Raw genomic sequence first — 24,257 nt, forward strand, 5'->3', positions numbered from 1 at the left:
GCTGTGAGTGTGAAGGTTTGATGAAGTTATAAGTGTTTTTGTGAAACGTGGAATCGGGCCGTTAGGCCTAGCCCGCGTCCCTCCGCAACGGCTCTTCTTGTCGGTGCTTTGCTCGGGCTCCGAGAGATGGCGACACCGCCGCGTGTGGCAGGAGAGGAAACCGTCGCGGGCGGTTGCGCAACATCGGCGGAGGAGGTGAGGGCAGGCTCCAACAGCTCCCCATAGAGCCCATAGTTTGAGATAATTCACACAACACTGGGCACACGACCAATCAAATTGCGACGTGGTGGATATTATGCACAACCAGTCGGCTAATCAGGAGCCTCCATGTCTGGCTGGCTTTTCGGTCGGTCCTGGCTACCATCGACTTCTACTGGATTTCAGGCCTGCCGCCGTTACTCGGTATTCAAAATAACTAAAGCGATTTTGGGGTAAAATAAAGATTTATTTGATACAAAGCACTAATTCAAAGATCTGATACATGGGTGCACTGTGTGTACAAAGCCCACTGCGTTGCTGACACGCTGGGACAAAGTTCGAACATGAATCAGAACGAACACACCGGTCAGCTCCTAATACCGAGCCAGTCTCATGAGTGCGTACCATTTCATGATGAGCATCTTCTTTCGCTGCCTGCGGTGCATCCATTATAGCGAAGCGAAAAGCGCTTGTGTGGCACTTAATCCTGTCTTTGTTGACAGTCCTCGAAGTCCAACGGCGCTCGAACTTGTTCTTCACGCTCCAACTCATGAAGCATTCCGGTACCGCAGTTGACAAATTGTTCGTGGGATAACAGCTGTGTCCAGAAACCGCACAACACGCGTAGACTCACAATGACGAACGAATAAACCCGCGAACATATTTCTTCAAACTGTTCTGTCGATTGACACCAGCGAACACAGGAGGACGACATGCCGGCCATGCTATTTCGAAACTATGCTGAAACGGCCGAGACGCTGTACGCACATGCGCGCTACAAAATGCGATTTCAAAACGTTCTCGACCAATCGGAGCGCGCGCACAGTCTTGGCCAATGGGCTTGCAACATGGTGTATGGGCGCAGTGGTAAATACTCTACAGCCGCGTCCGCGGGTACCTGAGGAGGACTGGTGAGGGTCAGTGGCCTTCGCTTGTAGGACGTTGCTTCGCTTGGCTGACTTGTTTACACCGCGGGATTCGCTCCGTCAGTGACAGTGCGTGTGCGTACCGTGTGCGTCCCAGGATCAAGAATATACCCAACTTTGCTGTGAGTGTAAAGATTTAGCGAAGTTTGAAATGCAGCTGACGTGATCTGTGCGAGGTACACGGTGTGCGTGTACTATTCTTGTCAACCTGTCGGTCAAGATGGAAAGCAGTAATGATATGTTAGTTACAGAAGAAGGTGGTGATCTGGTGATAGAGGACAGTTCCATTCAGTGTCAGCGGACACAGCAACCTGTGCGACGGGGGCAGATACTTACGGTGGACTTCCCGGTACCCAGTGCGTTTCGGTGTACCGAAGAAGCGTGTGAAGTGACATTCAAGAGTGCCACATGGACCACAAATAAAGCAGCTCTCATACACCACCTGAGGAACAGTCACTCGGTAAAGCCAAGCGACACTCGTTACGAATGCTTCATGTGCCACTCGTCGCTAGGTAAGAGACCGAAAACTCATGTGTGCCACGAGATGAGAAATCAAATGCCGACACCTATGAAAGACGCGTCTGTTCCACAATGCAACATATGTTGCAGAAAATTCCATACAAAAAAGCAGCTACAGAACCACCGGCAGTGGCACCGAAAAAGGATGCTACTCCAACACTCCCCCGCACCGGACACGGAATACGACGACGCAATGCAGCACAGCAATATACAGACACCGGTATCACCAAGTGAAGATGAAACGGAACAGGAAACCACGCCAACTGATTCACCAGCAGGGAGCAGTCTTCTTGGGAGTGTTAATACTCGCCTGTCAATGACGCAGATGGAAGGCGAAGAGTGCGAACAGCCAAAGCTTGAAGGCAATGTACTTCAAATATTCTTTCCAGTACCTTCCTACTTCCAGTGCCCGCTTAAACCGTGCCAATCGAAATTTGCGGTTGGGGTCTGGACAGCCCAGCGTCGATCACTAGAACGACACCTCGAAAACGTGCATAAATTGCGGGTGACTTCGACAATAAACTCGTGTTCAGACTGTAAAATGACACTTGGCCAACGTCCGTCATCACACGCGGAAGTGTGTCCCAAACAACGACTAAGACTGCGCTCAAGATCGTTCCCGTTCAAATGCACAATGCGCCAGCTCACTTTCCCATCGGCAAAAGGCCTTGCAAACCACCACAAGTGGCACAAGCTGAGGAATGCTGAAGAGCAGCTTAGCATAAGGTCAACCGGAGGTACGCGTGAGCAGAATCCACAGCAAGACAGCCCTGAAATGAACCGGCAGGTGGAGGTCACACCCACTGATAAATCACTGTGCAATGAGGACTGCACCTCCGTGATTCGGCACAGTCCCTGCACTCAGGGAACGCAAGTCGATACTCGGGAGACAGATGAAGATGACCACATCCCACGGGAGAATTACACCGCAGAATCAACAGGTGGCCGGTACACATATATTTCGAATGTTGCCACGGTTCAGTTGCGGAAGCGGATAGCATGGACAGTGGGGAGAGCAGCTCCCATGGGGACCGACGTGAGAACGACAACTTACCTTATGCATCTCTAGAAACCTCCTGCTCTGCAGGGACTCTCGGGGAAGGCGAAGACGGCAGCCACGCAAATGGAGCACACGAACAGGATAGAGAAACGGAGGAGTCGCACATAAGCACGAGGCCAACTGCTCATTTAGATGCGTCACTGATGGCTTTACGAGATCATGCCGCCCAGATCAAACGCTGGACATGCGGGGCGCAGATTCAGGAGACGTGGAGTGCTTTTGAACAGTTGCTGGATGCCGCGACATGTGAAGTGGCAGCCTTCGTCAAACTTCCTGAGCAGCCGAGCAGGAGACAGGGAAGAGTCACAAACCCAGAAAACCCTAGGGATATACAAAAACTTTATCGACGAAACCGCCGCCAAGCCATCCGCCTAATCGTCGAGGAAGCACCCAAACGGTGCCACATCACCGTAGAGGAGTTAGAGGAGTATTTCACGCGTGTCTGGGGATGTCAAAGCCCAGCACTTCTGGACTGCTGCTCGAGACCAATTGCAGAGGACCAAGTAGACCTTAGCGTGTTTACCCCGGAAGAGGTGAGAAAACGTGCAGTCAGCTGTGAGAACACAGCCCCTGGCGATGGCCGCATCACTTACCGCCACTGGCTCTCCGCCGACCAGGACTGTGCATTCTTGTGTGCTGTGTTCAACATGTGTTTGCAGTACAGACGCATACCAGACACATGGCGATCCTCAAGGGTTACTCTGATCCACAAGAAAGGAGACGAGAACGACCCGGGGAACTGGCGACCTATCTCACTTTGTCGCACCATTAACAAACTCTACACTAAATGCATAACGACACGCGTGCAACAGTGGCTCATGGAGCAGAATGTTTTGAAACACTGTCAGAAGGGCTTTTTGCCACACGACGGCGTCTTCGAGCACCAGAATATTCGACAACACAAAACGGATGTCGCCAGAACGGGGCGCAGGGACTTCTGCGCGGCTCTGCTATATCTGACGAATGCTTTCGCATCAGTCCCACATGAAGTGGTACTGGAGGCCGTCAAGCGAAGTGGGGCAGGCGACACACTAATGGAAATCATTAGAGACATGTACTCGGGAGGCATGGCAACCGTGTGCACATCTGGCGGAAGTACGGGAAACATACCAGTCACATGTGGGATCCGTCAGGGCTGTCCTCTCAGTGCGTTGCTGTTTGATCTGGCAATTGATCCTGTCATTCGTGCAGATCAGGGTGAGGGTGCGGACCACCGATGCCTAGCCTATGCGGACGACATGACTTTGATGGCTGACAACCCCGAGGTACTCCAGAAAAGAATAAACGATGCGGTGGAGCTATGCGAAAAGCTTGGTCTTAAGATAAACCCCTCCAAATCCGTGGCTCTGCATCTCTCAGGCCTGGAACCCGTAGGCCTGCGCCAGACAGAATTCCTCGTCAATGGACATCGCATTCGATCATTGGCGGACTTCGAGACCACGTCGTTCCTCGGCAGACCAGTGGGATTCTCTCTTCTGAAAGATAACACGAAGATAGACAAGATGGCGCAGCTCGGCACGAAGATCCTCTCATTCATGCTGGCGCCCTGGCAGAGGTTATATGCGATCAAAACATTCTTGTACCCGGCACTTAATTTCGACATGCGAGTGGGAATCATCTCTAAGCCCCAGTGGGAGATGCTAGACAAACAGCTGAGGCCACTGCTTAAGAAGACTTTGTACCTTCCTGGCAACGCAGCAAACGAGTATTTATACGGAAGCAGCAAAAACGGTGCGTGTGGCGTGCCGATGGCGGGAGAGATGAGTGACATTAAGAAAGTCGACAATGCCTTCAAACTCTTTACGTCAAGGGACCCCATGATTGCACGTCTTGCTAGGGGTGATGTGACTCAAGTCACAAGCAAATAGCTACGTCGACCTGCAACACTGGAGGATGCGGAGACTTTCTTGGCAGGAGAGACAGAGGGTGAATGCAGAATCCCTCCCACCCAGATCAGGGATGTTTGGACTGAGGCTCGGAAGGCATCGAGGAGGATGGGGATAACGTGGACTCTGACCGAGGAGAACATTACTGTTACGAGGCTGGACAAAACAGTAACTGCCAACATGCGCAGTAAATTAATGTCAACATTTAGAGGCCAGTTGTCAGTAGAATGGCACCAGCGACTGCAGAGCCTTCCCAACCAGGGAAAGACAATGCCTTGTGTTGCGCAAGACAGATCGAGCTCGCACTTTTTCCGAACGGGATCCTACACTCGTTTCAGTGACTGGAGGTTCATTCACAAAGCCAGGCTAAACCTCCTACCGGTGAACGGTGCAAGGCCCTGGTACCACAAGAACGACAAGACCTGCAGAAGTTGTGGATACCAGACAGAAACACTCCCTCATGTTCTCAATCACTGCATGACCCACAGCCGCACCTACACGGACAGGCACAACCGCATTGTAGAGCGCGTCAAGACAGCAGCCATAGCCAAGTACACAATAACCCACGAAAACAGGGACGTTGGTGGTCTTGGCCTCCGACGAGACCTCGTAATCGCTCGTGGTGAAGAGGCTATCATTCTAGATGTCACATGCCCTTTCGACAACGGACAAGAGGCCTTCACAACTGCCAGAGAAGAGAAGCTGAGAAAATACCAACCTGTGGTGGAATACCTCAGGAGACGGTATCAGAAGGTAACCGTAGACGCCATCGTGGTTGGCTCTCTTGGATGCTGGGACACCAGAAATGACAGGATTATGAGAAGGCTCTGTTCAAGAAATTACCTGCGTCTCTTCAAGCGTCTAGCGGTCAGCGACGTCATCGCCGCTTCCCGTGATGTTTACGCCAAGCATATAGCTGGAATTAGTGCCTAAGAGTGACAATCTTACCCAAAAATGATGTGACAATGCAACGTTCATATATCCACAACGATGAACGAACAAATATAGACTAAGATCTCTTGAACTGTAACACTTCCATGAACACTCTTTCCCACTTCAACACCACAAGTTTTGTACCATTATACAAACCGTTGAATATGATGCATTTTCGTGTAAATAACGTCCCAAACATGTAATGAAACTTCCTTCTGTTCTTATCAGCTTAATATCTGATACGAGCCCTATTTGCACTCACGATATTAATCTTATTTTTGGCCCGAGACAGTGTGTCTGAAGCTCGCCTCGGCACTGTCAAGGGTTGCCCTGGTATTGCACTACCTCCAGGTGTAGCCCACCCGTCTCAAATAAAAAAAAAGAAAAATTCGGAAACAGCACCAATAAGCATCAGCCATGATAACCAGAGACAGGCAAAAGAGGGAAGCGTAGAAACAACACCAAGCAAAGCAGGGAACCTACAGCAGACATAGACACAGAACACACTGGAGACAACCACTGGGAAATGTCCTGTCTGGCCACTAGGGTACACATTGATTCATTCATTCATTCATTCATTCAATCTATCTATCTGTCTCTCTCTCTCTCTCTCTACCTTGCAATTTCCAATCAATCATTTTTATCTCACGGGCCGTGATGCATTAGTACTAACACCCTAGTGTTCCGTACCCATATACCACGATGCCCAAACTGGCGACGTGCCACGCGCGGACGTAGAAGGCGAGACTGCGACAGAAGCGAAAGGGGGAGACGTGCAGTCTATATCTCATCTCGATCTTTTGGCGGATACAAGGGAAAAAGAAACACGAGTTCCGTCCACTAACATGCGCATTTCATGCAGTCCGACTATCATTCTAGTGCTTCTTACACGCACCACATCATGTTGAATTTGGTGACACCCGCGGAGGCAGGTGCCGCGACCGTGACCAGAACGAAAGATGGACGTGTAATATTTATCGCTTCTCGGCCTTTTGGCTAAGATCAAAGTGTCGTGAAGGGGTTTTTTGGTCACGTATTGTTGCCGCAGCCTTGCTTTTTGAGTTGAGCTGAGTTGAGAAGGGGGCCACACCTTGCTCAGGTCTTCGGGATTGCCTCCCGGCGCACCATCAACCGCGACTTCCGCTTTCAGCTGGAAGTGGACAAGGATGTAAGGATGTCTCACGTATTGCAGGGATTGCTGAAAGCAGTTGAGAAAGAAGCAAGGGGAGTCAACCCCTTCGGAAATGGACGCTACACTGTGACTACGACTACGAAGGGTGCAGCGGAGGTTCTTGCTAAGGCCGGGACTTTGGAAGTGGCAGGTAGGGAGTTCGCTCTCGTACCGCTAGCGTGTATTACGACACTAGTAACGGTACATTTTCTACCGGTAGAGGTGCCAAATGAAGACCTCTGGGAGGTCATGAAGCCGTACGGGAAGGTGATTTCCGTTAAACGAGAATACTTCAGAGAGGCCCCGACGGTCGAGAGGGAAGCCGACGAGTCATCATTGAAATGCAGACGGACATTCCTAACTAGTTAGATGTAGACGGTTTCAAAGTTATGTGCATCTACGCGGGTATGCAAAAGTCATGCAGGAGGTGCGGCCTAATCGGACATTTTTCGTTTAACTGCAGGACCCCACAATGTAAAAGGTGTGGGGATTTTGGCCACTTAGCAGTGACCTGTACAGTTCTGTGCAGACGTTATGGAGAAGACCACGCAACAACAACGTGCACCGTCAGCACGTATGCTAGTGTTGCGTCTCCCACCACCGACCACGGAGACCTTCAAGGCTGAGCTATGGACAGCAATAGTGAGGTCAGAGGTGAAAAGGCCCCCGACACTGTGCCGACTGAGGTCGGTATTCAGGCACATAGAGACGAGGACGACGCCTGCGTTACGACGTGCGCTACCGAAGACCAAATTTTGCCATTCTCGTTTCCTCACGAAGAGGAACCAGCAGAAGACGAAGAAATTGCTGCGCAAAAGGAGCACGGACCGAGTAAAGAAAGAAGCACGTCGGATTTGCTGCCACCGGGGACTCTCGGAAATACACTAATAGAAGACGAGGAGACGACGGAGCCTCTTCAGGTGCCGGACAGTGCGATGGAGTACGAGTCAGCGGTGGGTGCATTAAAGCGGGGCCCTCCAACTTCAAAGGACTCTGTCTCATCAAGTAGTTCGGCCCCTTTTGGCATGCACAGTCTGCCTGGACGACTCTGTGAGCTTCCCAGTAGAGGAAGAGGGTTAACAAAAAAACCAAAGAAGTCTTAAGTTATGGGTTGTAGTAGATGTAGAACAAGTTGGTACGGGGTACTTGACCTTATCTTACTGTGTGTTACATTCACTGTTGCTACATTAAATTGTAAGGGACAGGGCAGAACGGAAACAGAGGTACTTAAAAGAACCGGTGAATAGACTGAATATAGATATTTTGTTTCTACAAGAGACGCACTTTTGTTGTGTAGAAGATGTGAAAAACTTTCAAAAGGTTACGAACTTTGTGTCTGTGCACAGTTTTGGAAGCAGAAGAGCACGCGGTGTTGCTATATCTCTATCTGGAAAGTTCCGGGAGATGATTAACAAGTTTTCGCGCGACGATGAGGGGCGTATCGTGACGGCTGATATCAGCTTGGATGGGAACGTGAGAAGAGTTATCTGCGTTTACGCGCCGGTGGAAAACGGGCCACGTAATGAATTTTTCCGCACTTTGGATGCTTTTATTATCGGTGCTAGCCAAGTTATCATCGCCGGAGATTACAATTGTGTTCTCCACGAGCGGTTCGATAGAACGGGAGGCCATACTGAGCCTCAAAATTGGAAAGCAAAAGAACTTAAGCGTTTGGTGAATGCATGCGGGCTAACTGATGTGTGGTCCGAGGTACATGGTAATACAAGTGGTTTTACTTTTCACGCTCAGGGAAGAAGCGTGCGGCTAGATCGGTTTTATGTTTCAAAAGCATTGAGTGAAATGATAATGGATTGTGAAGTGTTTCAAGTGGGAAACAGTGCCTTGTATATGTCTGATCATTGTCTAGTGGTGTCTACGTTTAAAAATGAAACTGGTTTTGGAAGACTACCATATCGGTGGCGCCTTAATGTCAATTTGCTGCGAGATAACGAGGTAGTCGACGACATTAAGAGGTATCTATCAGAAAAGATATAGAAAAAGAAGTTCACACATGAGTGGTGGGAGGACGTTAAAATGGGGGCCAAAGAAATATTTCAGAAATGGGGACGGAAAAGGTCGGCAGAAAGACGACATGCCATTTACTCCATCAGATGGGGTCTTAGATACCTGAGAAGCACTGGGCTTGGGCCAGCGGTTGAGCAAGAAACGTACAAAGAATTGCAGGAGGATCTTAACTCTCTGCTAGTTAAATCTTCTTGGGGTGTCAGGCCAGAGAGTGGACAAGTAGTTCCCACTCTGCGGGAAAGTAACTCAAAACGGTTGCGTAGAGAGAGGCTAGGACTCAGTGCAATAATGGATGAAAATGGAACTAAGCAGGTTATGCAGGAGGAAATTGAGGAAGTCTGTGTTAGGTTTTATGAGAAACTGTACACTTCTCATGAGGTAGACGAAGAGGCTTGGCAGAAGCTCGAGAAGATGATCCCAAAGATCGATGGAGGCTATGAATTTTTTTAAAAAGAAGTTAGTACAAGTGAGCTAAAGGAGGCGCTGTCTTTCCTCACGAAGCTCTGGACGTTATGGATGTGTACATGAGAGCCTCCGGGGGAAGACTAAACAAAGCAAAGTCCTCTATTGTGTCAATAAACGGTGCAGTCGGTAGGACTGCAGTGGGAGGCATCCCGGTGGTGCAAAGCACGAAGGTGCTTGGGGTTCACTTCGCAAGGGGCGGAGCGTCAGCAGAGTCCTGGAAAGAAGTTGGGGACACACTACAGTCTCTCAGAGAGGAATATAAAGGGGTTCTAGTAAGCTATGGTGAGAAACGTCAGTTTATTGTAAGTCATATGCTATCAAAGATTTGGTACCTTGGAACGTGTTCTCCCCCGTCAAAGAAAACGGCCAAGGTTTTGAGAAGGATTGTGTTGTCTTTCTTTTGGGAAGGCAAGTGTGAGAGGGTTAAACGTTCTGTAGTGCAGGCGCCTGCTGTCTTCGGCGGATTTGACATACCTGACATAGGTCTCAAGTGCGAAGCTTTGGCCATGGCCCAAATTTGTAGAATCCCAGATGATGATGACCATATCGCGAAGCCTTTGATGCTTTATTGTATGGGCTTCGGGAGTCGAGTGTTTTCGGGTTCTTTGAACCACACGGTTCCAATGGTGGAAACGCCCACGGTTTTCTATTCGGGAATCATAAGGCATGCAAGCATCGTTCAGCAAGCTGTTCCCTCTGGAAGTTTGGCGTACATGCGTACGAAGGATTTGTACCATGAGCTGTACAAAAGATTTGGCATGAATGACATAAGGATAGCGCCCTTGGAAAATAGGGGACTTGTGGTAGCGAACTTGCTACAAGGGGACAGGGCCGATATGTCTTGGGAGTTGTCCCACAATATACTGCCTGTTAACACTCAACTTTTTAGGTTCCATTTTGTGTCCTCCATGAAGTGTGATGTGTGCGGTGGTATCGAAAACCACCGTCATGTGTTTTTTTAATGTGTTCTGGCTGAAGCTTTGTGGCGCAAGGCCGCTACTGTATTCCGTGTACCACGAATAATGTATGAAACTGTACTGTACTTCGACCCACTCCCTGTTACTACTGGCCGAGTTCCGTCCTTCGTGCTCCTGATGGGAGAGATAAAATATGAAATATGGACATCAAGAAAGAGGAGGATATATGGTGGAACCAGTGAATCACTTCGGAAATCGTCCTTTTATATTGGGTTGAACATCCGTAAAAAGTTACAAGCCGAGTTGGAGACACTTGATGAACTGTATCTTAAAAGGCGATGGAAAAACCACAGGCTTCTGTTCTCTATAGCAGAGAGAGAGAGAGAGAGAGAGATAGAGAGATAGAGAGATAGATAGATAGATAGATAGATAGATAGATAGATAGATAGATAGATAGATAGATAGATAGATAGATAGATAGATAGATAGATAGAATGAATGAATGAATGAATGTGTACCCTAGTGGTGCTGTTTCCGAATTTTTCTTTTTGTTTTTTGATTTGAGACGGGTAGGCCACACCTGGAGGTAGTGCAATACCAGGGCAACCCTTGACAGTGCCGAGGCGAGCTTCAGACACACTGTCTCGGGCCAAAAATAAGATTAATATCGTGAGTCCAAATAGGGCTCGTATCAGATATTAAGCTGATAAGAACAGAATTGGTTTTATTAGTGAGTTTGAAACATTATGTACAATTATATACAGTATTTTACAATTATTTAAAATAGTATACACGTATTTACATGATTATTTACAATAAAAGGGGCATTCTTTACACTGTTTTTTTTTTCTTTTTTTTTGAGCGGTATTCACAATATTTATGTGTTGCAGTTACAGTCACAACTGTGTCGATGGCAGTATTTTCAGGGGTACCTTGCTGTTGTCTTGTCCAATTGTACTCCTTACACACCAGTAATGTGTGTGCTATAAATGTCCCTTGTAGAGGAGATCACCTCACTTACGCAGAGTTTTTTCATTAGTTTGAGGTATTCTCTTGAGCAAAGGCGTTTGAGTCCGCGGTCGTTGGCTGGATCCCAGCTACCAAGGCTTCCGATGACCACTGCCTCGATATGCACTCGGTGATATCTCCTTTGCAGGCTCTCCTTCACAGGTAGGTACTTTTCTTCTTTGTTTCCTCGAGCCGCTTGCAGAGCCTCCTGGCGGTTGTCGAATACTATGGTCACGTCGTAGACTATTGCTTCCTCTCCTCTTGACACAACCAGGTCTGGCCGAAGTCCGGTGTTACCCACAACCTGATTTTCAATGATCACGTTGTACTTGTTCTGTGATGCCCGTTTCACTCGCTCAACTATACTGTTGTGACGCTTGGTATACGCAGCCGAATACCGCATACAATGATTGGCGACGTGGGGTAGGGTCTCGGGCTGTGTTCCGCACCGTCTGCATCGTTTGTCACCCTGTGTCCAGGGCCGGGCTCCGTTGAGGGGGAGGAGGTTGAGGCGGGCCCGATGAATGAAGCGCCAGTCGGCGAATCTTGTGAACTGTCCAGAGCGCATGAAGTGGGAGCTTGACTTGTCAAGAGCGACACATTCCATGACCTTGCCCTGGTTGGCGAGGGAAGTAAGCCGCCTATCCCGTTCTTCTTGTAGTTGATGCCGTAGTGTGCTCATCACCTTCGTGCGTCTTCTGCGTGCGATGGTTGCTCCATTCTTTTGCAGTTCCGGGCCGTCCGGGCTGAAGGTCCACTTCACATCAAGACGTGATGAGGCTTTCCGGGCTTCAGTCCACACTGTTTTGAGTCCGCTGGACGGGCTTCGGAAGTCATTTTCATTGTCCCTAGAGAGGTAACGTCCGAGAAGATCCGGCGTGACGGGCTCCATGGTACGTAGTCGCTTACTGACTGTGGCTTCAACTGCTTTCCCAGCTAGTGGGCGGGTGGCTGGATCCCTTGACGTTAGTAGTTTAAAAGCTGTGTCAACTCGTGCAGCATCACTCAGTTCTGCTGCAAGAGGGATGCCAGAAGCCCCTTTATGTGTACTCTCATATATGTAGTCAGTGGCCGCAGAGTTTGTGAGGTAGAGAGTCCGCCTAATGAGGGGTCGGAGGGATTCGTCAAGCCGCTTCCATTCACTTTTGGTGTGGGATCCCATCCGCATAGCGAAGTTCAGGCCAGGGTATAGGAACGTTTTCAACGCGTCCAGTCTTTGCCATGGTGCAAGTGCTGAGCCGAGTGTCTTCTGGCCAAGTTCCACAGCATCCTCCACCGTGGATTTCTCCGAGAGGGGATTGAAGCCTACAGGTCTCCCTAGGTATGTGAATGCTTCGAATTCCGCTATAGGTCGTATCGGTGTGTCGGCGATGAAGAACTGTGTTGCACGGAGTCCCACTGGCTGTTTCCCCGACATGTGCATCGTGCGGCACTTGGAGGCGTTAAGTGTTAGTCCAATTCCTGTGGCAAGCTCATTTATCAGATCCAATTGTTGCTGAAGCTCTTCAGGGGTGCTTGCCATTGGGGTGATGTCGTCTGCATACGCCAGTATGCGGTGCTTGTCGTCGGTTCCTTGGATCTGCCGCACCAGGGGGTCGATTACCAAGTTGAATAATAGCCCACTCAATGGACAACCTTGGCGAATTCCAGCATCAACCGGTATCAACGGTGTCATTCCCTCGCTGCACATCACTGTTGCCTGGTTCTCCTTGTATATGTCCTCAAGGATTTCGCAGAATGTCGGGCCAACTCCTGACGCTTCGGCGGCTTGAATCAGGCTTCGATGTGGTACAGACCCGAATGCGTTCGCGAAGTCCAGAAAGCCGAGGCACAGTTCTTCTCGTGTTGTTCTGGCGAGGTCAAGTCTTTCCTGTAACACAAAGTTGTGCTCCAGTACGCCATCGTAGGGAAGAAACCCCTTCTGACATGGTGATAAGACACCGTTATCCAGTAACCAGGCTTGCAAGCGTGTGGCCAGGCACCCAGTGTACAGTTTTCCTATAGTCCGACCGAGTGATATGGGCCTCCAATTGGAGAGGTTTTGGCGGTCACCTTTCTTGTGTATCAGGATAGTGCGGGTTGTCTTCCAGCTCGTGGGAATCCTGCGGTGTTTTAGGCAGAGGTTGAAGATGGCAGCTAAGAAACGGCATTCGGGGTCCGCGCAACGCCAGTGCTTGTATGTGAGACGGTCGTCGCCTGGTGCCGTGTTCTCGCATTTTTTCAGGCGTCTATTGACTTCCTCCGGGGTAAACCGGCTCAGACCTATTTCCACATCGGCTCTGGGTCTTCCAATTTCCGCACTCTCATCAGGTTCTTTTGGGCTCCACGCGTCCTGGAAGAATCGTGTTATGTCTGCCATCCCAACCTCGCTCCTAATTGTTGCCCGCTTACATACTTCACCATGGTTGGAAGGACGGATTCCAAGATCACTGTGGCAGTCGATGCAAATGTTGATTGTTTTCTTGATCCGAACTCCGTGCACCGTTTCAAGGTGCCGCTCCAATGAACGACGTTGTGCAGTCCACGCACCGGCAGAAAACTGAGTGCGACAGGGTTGTCGAGGACAAAGAAAGAACGGTGGCACTGGGAACTTGACAGTCATAGTATTACCACTGACACACGGCTGCCTGTTGGCATGATCAATAGGTGTCTCAGATGTGCCTTCCCGAGATGAATGCTCTGCGGATGACTCGATAACATTGGTGGAATCAATTTCCACTGCAACCTGATGTGAGCCCATCGTCGTCCTGTGATAATCATGCACGGTGGAGGGCAGAGTTCCAAGCCTCGCCGTACTTACAGGGCATGGAGGTAAGAAACTAAGGAGAGGGCTAACAGATCGGAAGGCCGTGGGACCCCTCTAGCGGTCGCTCCTGGCAATACCACGCCCATCTAGTTGCCCGGTCACGTGATCCCCACATGTTTCGGCGTTATGGCAGTCTGCGCGGAGGCTTTGAAGTTTAGCAAACTTCATCTTCAGCAAACGCCTTACCTTCAAGGAGTCCATTCGCACAATACTTTGAAGGTTATGGGTTGTTTCAACATTTGCCGCGTGATAAATCGCAGCAAAATAGCAAAACAGAAGAGAAGCCAGGCAATGTCACGATGACGTACGTATATCTTCTTGCGATTTAGTGATCCATTGCTTCCACACTGAGATGATCTATCTTGTGTTTCAACGGGTGTGATAACTTCGAACTCCAAATATGTTATGAAAGCGGAAACAAGTTATTCGGCCGCAGCTCGTCTCTGTATTCAGGTAAGATACGCCGCGGACATGGAGGACGCCATGTTTTATGACGTCTTGCCGTGACGTTTATGGGTCACGTGTGTGGGCAACTAACCACAATGCCATGCGCGGGTCACAGCACGCTCGCTTGCATTGGGAGAGGCGCTTAGGGCATCTCCTTAGTTTCTTACCTCCATGTTACAGGGGGAAAAGCTGTCTATTCGTCGAGCTGTCAAGCAAGCACACACAGCACGCGACGTAGCACACCCCTTCTCGACGCACACCACTGACTATCACATAAAACTGGCTCCGAGCGTACCAACCACCGAGGATGGTAAATTCAACTCGCACTCGTTCACAAGGATTTGCACCTCACCGACACCACCGCACGACCACACACACTGAGGCACTCGACGATAAAGCACACCAAACCGCAGAGGATGAAAAACCAATTACAAACTCGCTCCCAAACACACTGCTCAGCACAGCAAACACCGTACTATCACTGACAGCCCAGCGGTGTAAACAAGTCAGCCAAGCAAAGCAACGACCTACAAGCGAAGGCCACTGACCCTCACCTCTTCCGCCGATGTTGCGCAAACGCCCGCGACAGTTTCTTCTCCTGTTGCACGCGGCGGTGTCGCCATCTCTCGGAGCCCGAGCAAAGCACCGACGGGAGAGACCGTTGTGGAGGGATGCGGGCTAGGCCTAACGGCGCGATACCACGTTGCACAAAAACACTTATAACTTCGCCAAGCCTTCACACTCACGCCGATCTTGGGTATCCTCTTAATCCTGGGGCTTTCACGCACACACTGGTATCAAACACTCCTGGGATTACACGAATTTACCGCAACCACGAGCGGAAATCGATGGAGCGCAACGGACTACATCTTGATCTGTTCAGAATATTTATTAACGCTATGACTATTTACATGCGAAATTCGGTCACTCCATTACTCGAGCATACAAATAAAAGCCGACAAACATTAAATATGTATACAACAATGAAAGTACAATACACGATGAGAATGCACTTTATATATACACCTTTACAGTCCACCCTGTCAGGCGAGGCCTAAACGGGCGTATTCCTCAGAATCACCTTCCCATTTATTAGGCGAATATATCTCGTGCCCCACCTCCTTAGAAACACCGCTTCACCAAGTTCTATGAGCTGTGTTTCCAAGTGACCTACAACTATTTTACGCAGGCGAATCAGAGCGGGAAACATAGGCATACGTCGTCTATGCCTCGCCACTGAAATACACCTGTTGTGCCAAGCCACAAAGAGAGCCGCCACTGTGATTAGATTCTCGAACCTAGAGCGTCTACCTCTGCGGGGATTGCAAGGAAACCCGAACATCCTAGTAACCAAAGTAAGAAGCGTTCTCGTCTGTGCGCAGTCTTGAATCGCATGCTTGTTTGACTCCTCGTATGTGCAGCTAGGACATGTGGACACCGCCGTAACGCCCCATCTGACCAAACGGTCCCGAGTGGGCAGTACACCGGATGCAACTTTCCATAAAAAATCTTGCAGGTCACTCGGTAAGTCACGACGTGTGAGTTCAATCCAATTCGCGTTGACATTTTGTACTGATGGCAATGGGTCCACACGCCTCGCACACATTTGTTCGCAAATTCGCGAAACAGGTACTGCCTGTATAGCCACTTGCGGAAACATCTGTTGCACCTCTAAAAACATGCCGGTGATCATGTGATATAACAGTGGAGTGCTCTCAGCGCTCGGGCACAAGTTGCCTAAGGCACGTGGAACCAATACTCTACGGCGTGGGCCAAGAAAATACATAACCAGTGGTCTTGCCAAACACTCTACATCATCAAGCATGTTCAGAACATTCCGAGTTGCAAGCAAGGTACAAAATGTTGGGAAGCATGGCAGACCCCAACCCCCTTCACTTCGCGCAAGGCGCAACACATTTCGCGATACAAGTTCAGTCTGATCGTTCCAGAAAAAGCGGAAACACAACGACGTAAAGCGCGTGCTGAACACCGTCGGCGGGCGCGCAACTCTAGCAACGTACCAGAGTTTAGCGCTGAACACAGATTTAAATAAGTAGGCTCTTTCCTGAAATGTCAGTTGAAAGCTGCACGCAACGGCTATTTTCCCCTCTAACTCTGTCAATAACAGGTTCCAATTATCAGAGGCAATCCCCTGCTTTGTCAAAATGCACTCCCAACAAGGTCAAGCAATCGGTGGGGGTTACTCCAGTAGGGAGGTCTGGACACACGTTTCCGATAGAAAGAGCCTTACTTTTATTCCTGTTTAACCGTGCTCCCGAATATCGAGCATATTCGTCAAAAACACCAAAGGCGTTCTGCAGGCTTGCTACCTCTCTCAAATACAAAACAATGTCATCTGCATAAGCGGTAGCAGACACGATACTTCCACCTGGTAAGGGGAGTCCCATTATTGACCTGTTTTGGTTCAGCCTTCGTAAGAGAGGGTCTATACATAACACAAATATCAACGGCGACAAGGGACATCCCTGACGCACCCCTCTGGTCACATCAAAATTGCTCGTCACTCTACCATTGAGAATTAAACAACTCTGCAGATTAGTATACAGTGAATTCATGAGAAACACAAAATGATCAGAAAACCCAAAACTTCTTAGTACACTGTATATATATCCATGCTCAATGCAGCCAAAGGCTTTCGCTTGATCCCAGGAAACGACCAAGCCGCTCCTCAGGTGGGTATCGGTGTACGCTATAATGTCTCGAATGAAAACAAGAGATGAAAATATTGATCTTCCGGGCACTGCCGCTGTCTGATACTGGGAAACTACGTAAGGAAGTGCCTCCCTTAGACGCTTTGCAAAAAGAGCAGCCACCAACTTATAATCAACATTCAGGAGGGTAATAGTGCGCCATGACTTTGGGTCACCCGCCTCGGCTTGGTCGCCTTTGGGAATAAGCACAATGCGGCCCTTCCTAAACGATTCCGGCACATTTCCTTTTCTCAGGAACTCGTTGACTACTTTGATGAATGCCGGTCCCAAAACTGACATGAACCACTTATAAAAAGCCACAGTTAAGCCGTCTTCCCCGGGCGCCGAGCCAGCCTTCATTCCGTTTAGAACCGTCACTAGCTCCGTCATTGTAACCGGTTTGTATATTTGTTCTTCCAGTTCCTGTGGAACCTGGGGCAGACCGGATAAAAAATCTTCGAGCAAAAGCGGTGGACATCCCTGTTGCTGGGGCATTTGAGTTTGGAACAGTTCTTTGAAATAATTCCCAAAAACATAATCTATGTCTTTCTGAGACCGTGAAGTATCCCCTGAGGGCATTCGCACTTCTTCTATGCGTGTGTTCGATTTCTGAGCCACTTCACCATTCCTTACGTATCTCATGTAGTCCGTATTCCTCACCGGTCTGTTATTGTTCAAAAGAACACAAGCAGTTCGGGAGGTCAGACGCAGTGTACGGTAATATCTTTCCCTTTGAGTTTCTAAATACTCTTGCATTAGAAGCGTAGCCGCTCCGCCTCTTTTAACAATTTGCATTCGTTTCCAAATATCACGCAGAGCAGCGGTGTCTTTTCTCGTTTTCTGTTTACCTGCCGCGATTAAAATGTCACGCAGAATTATCTTTATCGTATCCCATGCGGCGCCTTCTTCCAGGGCGTCGCTCAATTCGGCCTTGATCTTATCTTCCGCTTCATGCATGAGTGATTCATCGCGCAACAGCCTGCTATCTAACCGCCACGCGCGCGGTTGCATGTTGTGTTTCCCTCTAAAGTGTATGGTCGTGATCACGGGCAGGTGATCTGAAATGTGTCCCATTTCCGGAGAAAAAACAGCAACATTACACGTCTTTATTCTATATTGTGTGCTTGACTGGAAATAAAAGCGATCTAGCCGTGTGAAGGACTGTCTACGGCACCAGGTATACTGAAAACGGCTACCGTGCAGGTGCACCCATGCATCATTTAATGCGTACTGGTGAATGAGTCTTTTAAGTTCGCGAGCCATGTAGGTAGGACGACCTAACCCAGGACCACGTACGTCTCTACAAGAATCTAGGACACAATTGAAATCTCCTACGAGAAATATGGGCTGTGGATCCAACATAAAAGCATCCAAATTACTATAAAACTGATTTGAAGAGCTAGCAGTAGCAGGTCCATAAACATTTATGACACGAATTCTGGTATCGTAAACTGTAAAGTCACCAACAAGTACTCTACCTGCAACGTCAAAGCGAACAACCAAGTCTTTGATTACCATAGGATTGAAGTTAATCAGCGCTACGCCCTCACTTCGAGCAGAGCCAAAGGAAAAGTAACAATCAATATGAAACCGTGCTTTAAATTTCATTACCTCGTTAAGCGAGCGAATGTTTGTTTCTTGTAACAACAACAAGTCACAATTTATCAGTCTCGCCCATTGAAAAACTTCTAGTTGCTTTCTTTCACTCCGAAAACCCTGTACATTTAGGGTTACAATGCTTATACTCATAAAGAGTAAAACCTTCAACATGCAGCCAAAACTATGCTGAGTCTGACATATCATCATCATCACTAATGCTGATGTCTGTACTAATCACCTTTTTCTTCTTGGTGACTTCCGTAGGGTGATGACTGTCGTCCGAGGTGTTGTCACTGCTTGACGGTAGTAGCCTCTTGGCGTCCGGTCTTCCCGCGCTGTCGACGGGGGAAAACTGTCCAACGGTAGAAACGGTCACCCGGCTTGACGCAGTACTTGCTGTTGAGATGGGACGAGACTGCCTCGGAGGAATCAGGTCGGCGAGACGCTGCGCCAGAGGGTGATGTGCAGATTCATCGTTGGGCTGCACGTCGTCTGTTGAATTCTCTTTTCCGGTTGTTTCCGTTTCACACACTGTAGCAGCCGAAGTTATAGAAGAGCCATCCTCGGAAATGTTTAGCTCATCATCCAGATTAGGTATCTGCTCCCGTTCATTTTTATCTTCGTCGGCACCTCGGGCTCCCTTATCGCTGCTGATTACGGTCGGAGAAACAGCGGCGGCCGTTTGTTCCGTTCTTCCTTTTTGATCTTTCCTTGCGCTTAAAGGGGGAAATTCCGCAAGCGATCTCGTTACGGCTTCGGAATATGGTTTCCGCACTGTGCAATCTGCTGTCGCATGCCCACCGTTGCATCTTCTGCAACGAGCTGTGCACCCATCCTTCCCGTGACCGAACACACTACAACGATCACAAAACGGCGTGGTGCAAGCCTCCTTATAATGCCCCTCGCCTTTGCATCTTCGGCATACTCTTCGCATCCCGCGGTAATTGAATGTTGTGCGGTGGCCATTAACTCGAAGAAAATTAGGCACGGGGTTATTTACGTTCATTTCCATCTTAATTACTCTGTCTCCAGTGCGGACAGTTGGGCGATCCTTGTACTTTACGTACATTATGTCCAACACCTTCCCGTACGGCTGCAATGCACGACTGAGATGCTCCGTCGCCACATACGTGGGAAGGTACCTACATGTAATGTAGACGAGCTGCGGTCCAATCTGTTCGATGTTGACCTCTTGGCCTGCTACTCGTAGAAGGCCTTGTCCAATGACTTGGCGGCTGGCTGCTGCCGTCGCCACTACCACCTGGAAAGCTGATTCTCCCAGATGTTGCACGCTGAATACTTGATCCAGTCCAACTACATCGGCTGTTGAGTCGATGACTTCGTCCACCGACGTCCCAGAGGGCGCCGTTACGTTGAAAGCCCATTCTTTAATGGGGGTGCAAGATGTCGCCATCTTGCCCCGGGAGACGATGGTGAAAACCACGTACTCCGGGGCCGGAAACTTGCTGAAAAACGATCTGATAACAACCGCAGATCTAACCCAAAAGGCCGAGAAGCGATAAATATTACACGTCCATCTTACGCTCTGGTTACGGTCGCGGCACCTGCCTCCTCGGGTGTCACGTCGCCAAATTCAACATGATGTGGTGCGTGTAAGAAGCACTAGAATGATAGTCGGACTGCATGAAATGCGCATGTTAGCGGACGGAACTCGTGTTTCTTTCTCCCTTGTATCCGCCAAAAGACCGAGAAGAGATATACACTGCACGTCTCCCCCGTTTCGCTTCTGTCGCAGTCTCGCCTTCTACGTCCGCGCGTGGCACGTCGCCGGTTTGGGCATCGTGGGTATATGGGTATATGGGTACGGAACACTAGGGTGTTAGTGCTAATGCATCACGGCCCGTGAGATAAAAATGATTGATTGGAAATTGCAAGAGAGAGAGAAAGAAAGAAAGAAAGAAAGAAAGAAAGAAAGATAGATAGATAGATAGATAGATAGATAGATAGATAGATAGATAGATAGATAGATAGATAGATAGATAGATAGATAGATAGATTGATAGATTGATAGATAGATAGATAGATAGATAGATAGATTGAATGAATGTGTACCCTAGTGGCCAGACAGGACATTTCCCAGTGGTTGTCTCCAGTGTGTTCTGTGTCTGCTGTAGGTTCCCTGCTTTGCTTGGTGTTGTTTCTACGCTTCCCTCTTTTGCCTGTCTCTGGTCATCATGGCTGATGCTTAATGATGCTGTTTCGGAATTTTTGTTTTTTGTTTTGAGACGGGTGGGCCACACCTGGAGGTAGTGCAATAGCAGGGCAACCCTTGACAGTGCCGAGGCGAGCTTCAGACACACTGTCTCGGGCCAAAAATAAGATTAATATCGTGAGTCCAAGTAGGGCTCGTATCAGATATTAAGCTGATAAGAACAGAGTTTATTCAGGATGTTATTTTCGTTACTCAAGACAATGGGGTTATGTACAGTGGTCACATGAGAGAATGTACAAGAGATTCATATTAGTCAAGAGGGTAAAAGAAACTAGCAGTGTTAGGTATCCCGTTTCAGGAGTTGGAAACGTGCGCGGCATAAATGTCCCGTGCGGCGGAGATTACCGAGCTCACACAAAGTTTCTTCATTTTCTTCAGATACCTCCGAGAGCAGAGGCGGTGCAGGAAGCGGTCATTTTCAGGGTCCCAGCAGCCGAGTGCACCAACCACAATAGGTCCCATGGTGACACGTTGGTACCTTCCTTGTAGGTGTTCCTTTACTGGCTGGTACTTGTTGACTTTGCTTGTGCGGGCTTGCTGGAAGGCCGTGGCCCGGTTCTCGAATGGGCAGGTGACGTCGACGATGACAGCTTCTTCTCCACGGGCAAGGATGAGGTCTGGGCGCAGCTGCGTGTCACCTACAGGGCGGTTTTCGGATATTACGGTGTATTTCGCTGCAGCCGCTGCTTTCACTCGGTCAACGATGTCGTTGTGCCGCTTCGTCATTGCCTGGCTTTGCCTCATGCAGTGGCACACGACATGGGGTAACGTTTCGTTGGTGTAGCCACACCTGCGGCACCTTTTGTCGCCATGTCCCCAGGTCCTTGCACCGTTCAACGGATGGAGATTGAGGCGGGCTCGATGGATGAATCTCCAGTCGGCGAAGCGTGTGTACAGGCCTTTGCTGATGAAGTGGGTGCTGCTGGGGTCGAGTCTTGCGCAGTCCATTGCTTTGCCCTGGTTGGCCAGGTCACAGAGTTCCTGTGAGCGTTCTTTGTCCAGTTGGTCGCGCAGGGTGCGCATGATCCTCGTTCTCCAGCGTTCCGTCATGGTCTTGTCCTTCCTCGAGATGCTTAGCCCACCTTCCTCAATGGTCCATGTTACTCCGAGGCGACGGGAGGCCTTCCTAGCCTCAGTCCATACGTTGCAGAGCTCGTTGGTGGATACTCTGAAGAGCCCCTCGGTGTCCCCAGCCAGGAAGGACTCCACGTCGGATGCGGAGCAGGTGGCACGCAGGCGCTTGCTGACAGTGTGGAAGAGGTTCTCCTTGGCAATATGGGCAACAACTGGATCGCGCGACGTCAGGAGTTTGAAGGCGCCGTCTATCCGAGCTACATCACTGGTCTCAGCTGCCAGTGGGATTCCGCAGCCTCCCATTCCAGATTTACTGTAGATGTACTCGTTGGCTGCATTGCTCGGGATGTAAAGGGTCCTCTTGATAAGCGGCCGTAGCTCCTGGTCGAGTCTCATCCAGTCGGTTTTTCCTAAGGAACCACAGCGCATGGAGAAGTTCAGGGACGGGTAGACGAAAGTCTTTAGTGCATCTAGGCGTTGCCATGGTGCTAACATTGATGTCAGGATCTTCTTTCCAGTGCTGGTGGCTGCCTCGATTGTCGTTTCGTCCTTTAGCACATTGAAGCCTACAGGACGTCCAAGGTAGTTGAAGGACTCGAACTCCTATAAGATGGTGATTGGGGTGTCCCGGATGTGGAATTCCGTCTCCCGGATCCCGACAGGTCTATGGCCAGAAACATGGATGGATTTGCACTTGCTAGGGTTGAGGGTCAGGCATAATGAAGATGCTAGTGCTGCGATTCTGTCGATTTGTTGCTGCAGTAGAGTGGGGTTGTCCGCTAGTGGCGTGATGTCATCAGCATAGGCGAGGACAGCGTGCTTTCTGCTGTCGCCTTGGATGTCTCGAAGGATGGGGTCAACTGTCATGTTGAAAAGCAGGCCACTCAAGGGACAGCCCTGCCTGATTCCTCTTCGCATGGGAATGGGGTGAGTAGACTCCCCATTGGTGAGGACACAGCTTGTGTTGTTGTTGTAAAGGTCGGTTACAATATCCTTGAAGTCAGATCCACAGCCAGCTGCTCCTACTGCTTCTATGATGGCTGTGTGAGGGATTGAACCAAATGCGTTTGAGAAGTCCAAGAATGCTGCACACAGTTCCTTATTGTTAGCCCTTGCGTCATTGATGTACTGCTGCAGGATGTAGTTGTGTTCGTACACACCATCGTGAGGCAAGAATCCTTTCTGGGTCGGGCTAAGCACGCTGTTCTGTATTATCCAAGACTGGAGCCTCGACGCTAGGCAGCCGGTGTAGAGCTTGTTCAGGGTTCTTGCTATGGAAATGGGCCGCCAGTTGGATATGTCGGCCGAGTCCCCCTTCTTGAATATTAGGACAGTGTTAGAAGTTCTCCATGAGTCCGGGATATGCTTATATTTTAGGCAGATGTTGAAAGTAGATACCATGAAGATGCCATCAGGGTCGACATCCAGCCAGTGCCTATAGGTTAGACGGTCATCGCCAGGTGCAGTGTTCTCAGCTTTTGTGCCTTTTCTTCTGACTTCCTGCGGTGTGAACCGGCCGAGGTCTACCTCGGTTGTGGCGCAGGGGCGGTCGTGGAAAATATTTGTGCTGCACACCTCCGGCTGCCACAACGTGGTGAAGTGCTCTTCTACATGCTCACAGGGAATTTCGCATCTTCTTGATGACCCGTCGCAGATGAGTCGTATAGCTTGTCGCCTGTTGCGCCTGTATATCTTCTGGATTTGCTTTGGGTCGTCTGGGTTGACCTTTTTTGGGCGTGACACACCGTCCCGCGGAGGAGGAAGGCGAACGGCATTGGAGGCAACTTGGGTGGCTTCCTCGAGAATATCCTCAAATCTGGCCCAGTTGGTCGAAGAGGCAGCTCCCTCTAGGATGTTGTTCAGCTCAAAAACGAAGTCAGATAGTATGAACTTGTCTAGGGGCTCGGGTTGTGGTAGGTCAGGACTCTCGTTGCTTTCCCCAATTCCTGTGATGGTGTCCACTTCAGGATGGTCCAGGGTGGCAATGGCATTGGAGTTGATGATGGCTGCAGCATTGCCTGTGAGATCCGTGGGGCACCACGGCTCAATTGTGTTAGAAGAGGAGGCCCGGAATTCCATCAAGGAGTTAGCCGACTCCCCTGTGGGAGTCAATGTTGATGCAAGCTGGGTTGTGGCGCTGTTCTCCTCGGGTTCTACGTGGTCGGGTTCTGCTACAGCTTCTGGGATTTCCATCAGGGAGTTAGCCAACTCCTCTGCGGTAGGCGATATTTATGTAGACTGAGATGTGGTGTTGTCCTCCTCGGGATCTACAGCTTCTG

At 49.5% G+C, this 24,257-nt stretch overlaps 2 protein-coding genes and 3 non-coding genes across 5 annotated transcripts; 1 reads left to right on the forward strand and 4 right to left on the reverse strand.

Annotated features, from left to right (window-relative positions):
• Positions 1-5,705: 5,705 nt before the first annotated feature.
• LOC135372917 (U2 spliceosomal RNA) lies at positions 5,706-5,889 on the forward strand. Its single transcript, XR_010416172.1, has one exon. It is a non-coding gene; the product is annotated as a U2 spliceosomal RNA (small nuclear RNA).
• Positions 5,890-10,664: 4,775 nt separating this feature from the next.
• Positions 10,665-10,848, reverse strand: LOC135372871 (U2 spliceosomal RNA). Its single transcript, XR_010416145.1, has one exon. It is a non-coding gene; the product is annotated as a U2 spliceosomal RNA (small nuclear RNA).
• Positions 10,849-11,061: 213 nt separating this feature from the next.
• Positions 11,062-13,848, reverse strand: LOC135372847 (uncharacterized). The gene has a single exon (XM_064606303.1). It carries the CDS (start codon positions 13,846-13,848, stop codon positions 11,062-11,064), a length of 2,787 nt encoding a protein of 928 aa, XP_064462373.1.
• A 7,068-nt stretch (positions 13,849-20,916) lies between these two features.
• LOC135372890 (U2 spliceosomal RNA) lies at positions 20,917-21,111 on the reverse strand. The gene has a single exon (XR_010416157.1). It is a non-coding gene; the product is annotated as a U2 spliceosomal RNA (small nuclear RNA).
• An 87-nt stretch (positions 21,112-21,198) lies between these two features.
• LOC135372848 (uncharacterized) lies at positions 21,199-22,473 on the reverse strand. The gene has a single exon (XM_064606304.1). It carries the CDS (start codon positions 22,471-22,473, stop codon positions 21,199-21,201), a length of 1,275 nt encoding a protein of 424 aa, XP_064462374.1.
• Positions 22,474-24,257: the final 1,784 nt, after the last annotated feature.

This window comes from Ornithodoros turicata, unplaced genomic scaffold, assembly GCF_037126465.1.
Source record: "Ornithodoros turicata isolate Travis unplaced genomic scaffold, ASM3712646v1 Chromosome17, whole genome shotgun sequence".
NCBI classification, from domain to species: domain Eukaryota; kingdom Metazoa; phylum Arthropoda; class Arachnida; order Ixodida; family Argasidae; genus Ornithodoros; species Ornithodoros turicata.

Bases quoted from the DNA above. Each gene is read 5' to 3' on its own strand.
- LOC135372848 (XM_064606304.1), bottom strand. From the start codon at position 22,473: ATGTTAGCACCATGGCAACGCCTAGATGCACTAAAGACTTTCGTCTAC.
- LOC135372847 (XM_064606303.1), bottom strand. From the start codon at position 13,848: ATGGGCTCACATCAGGTTGCAGTGGAAATTGATTCCACCAATGTTATC.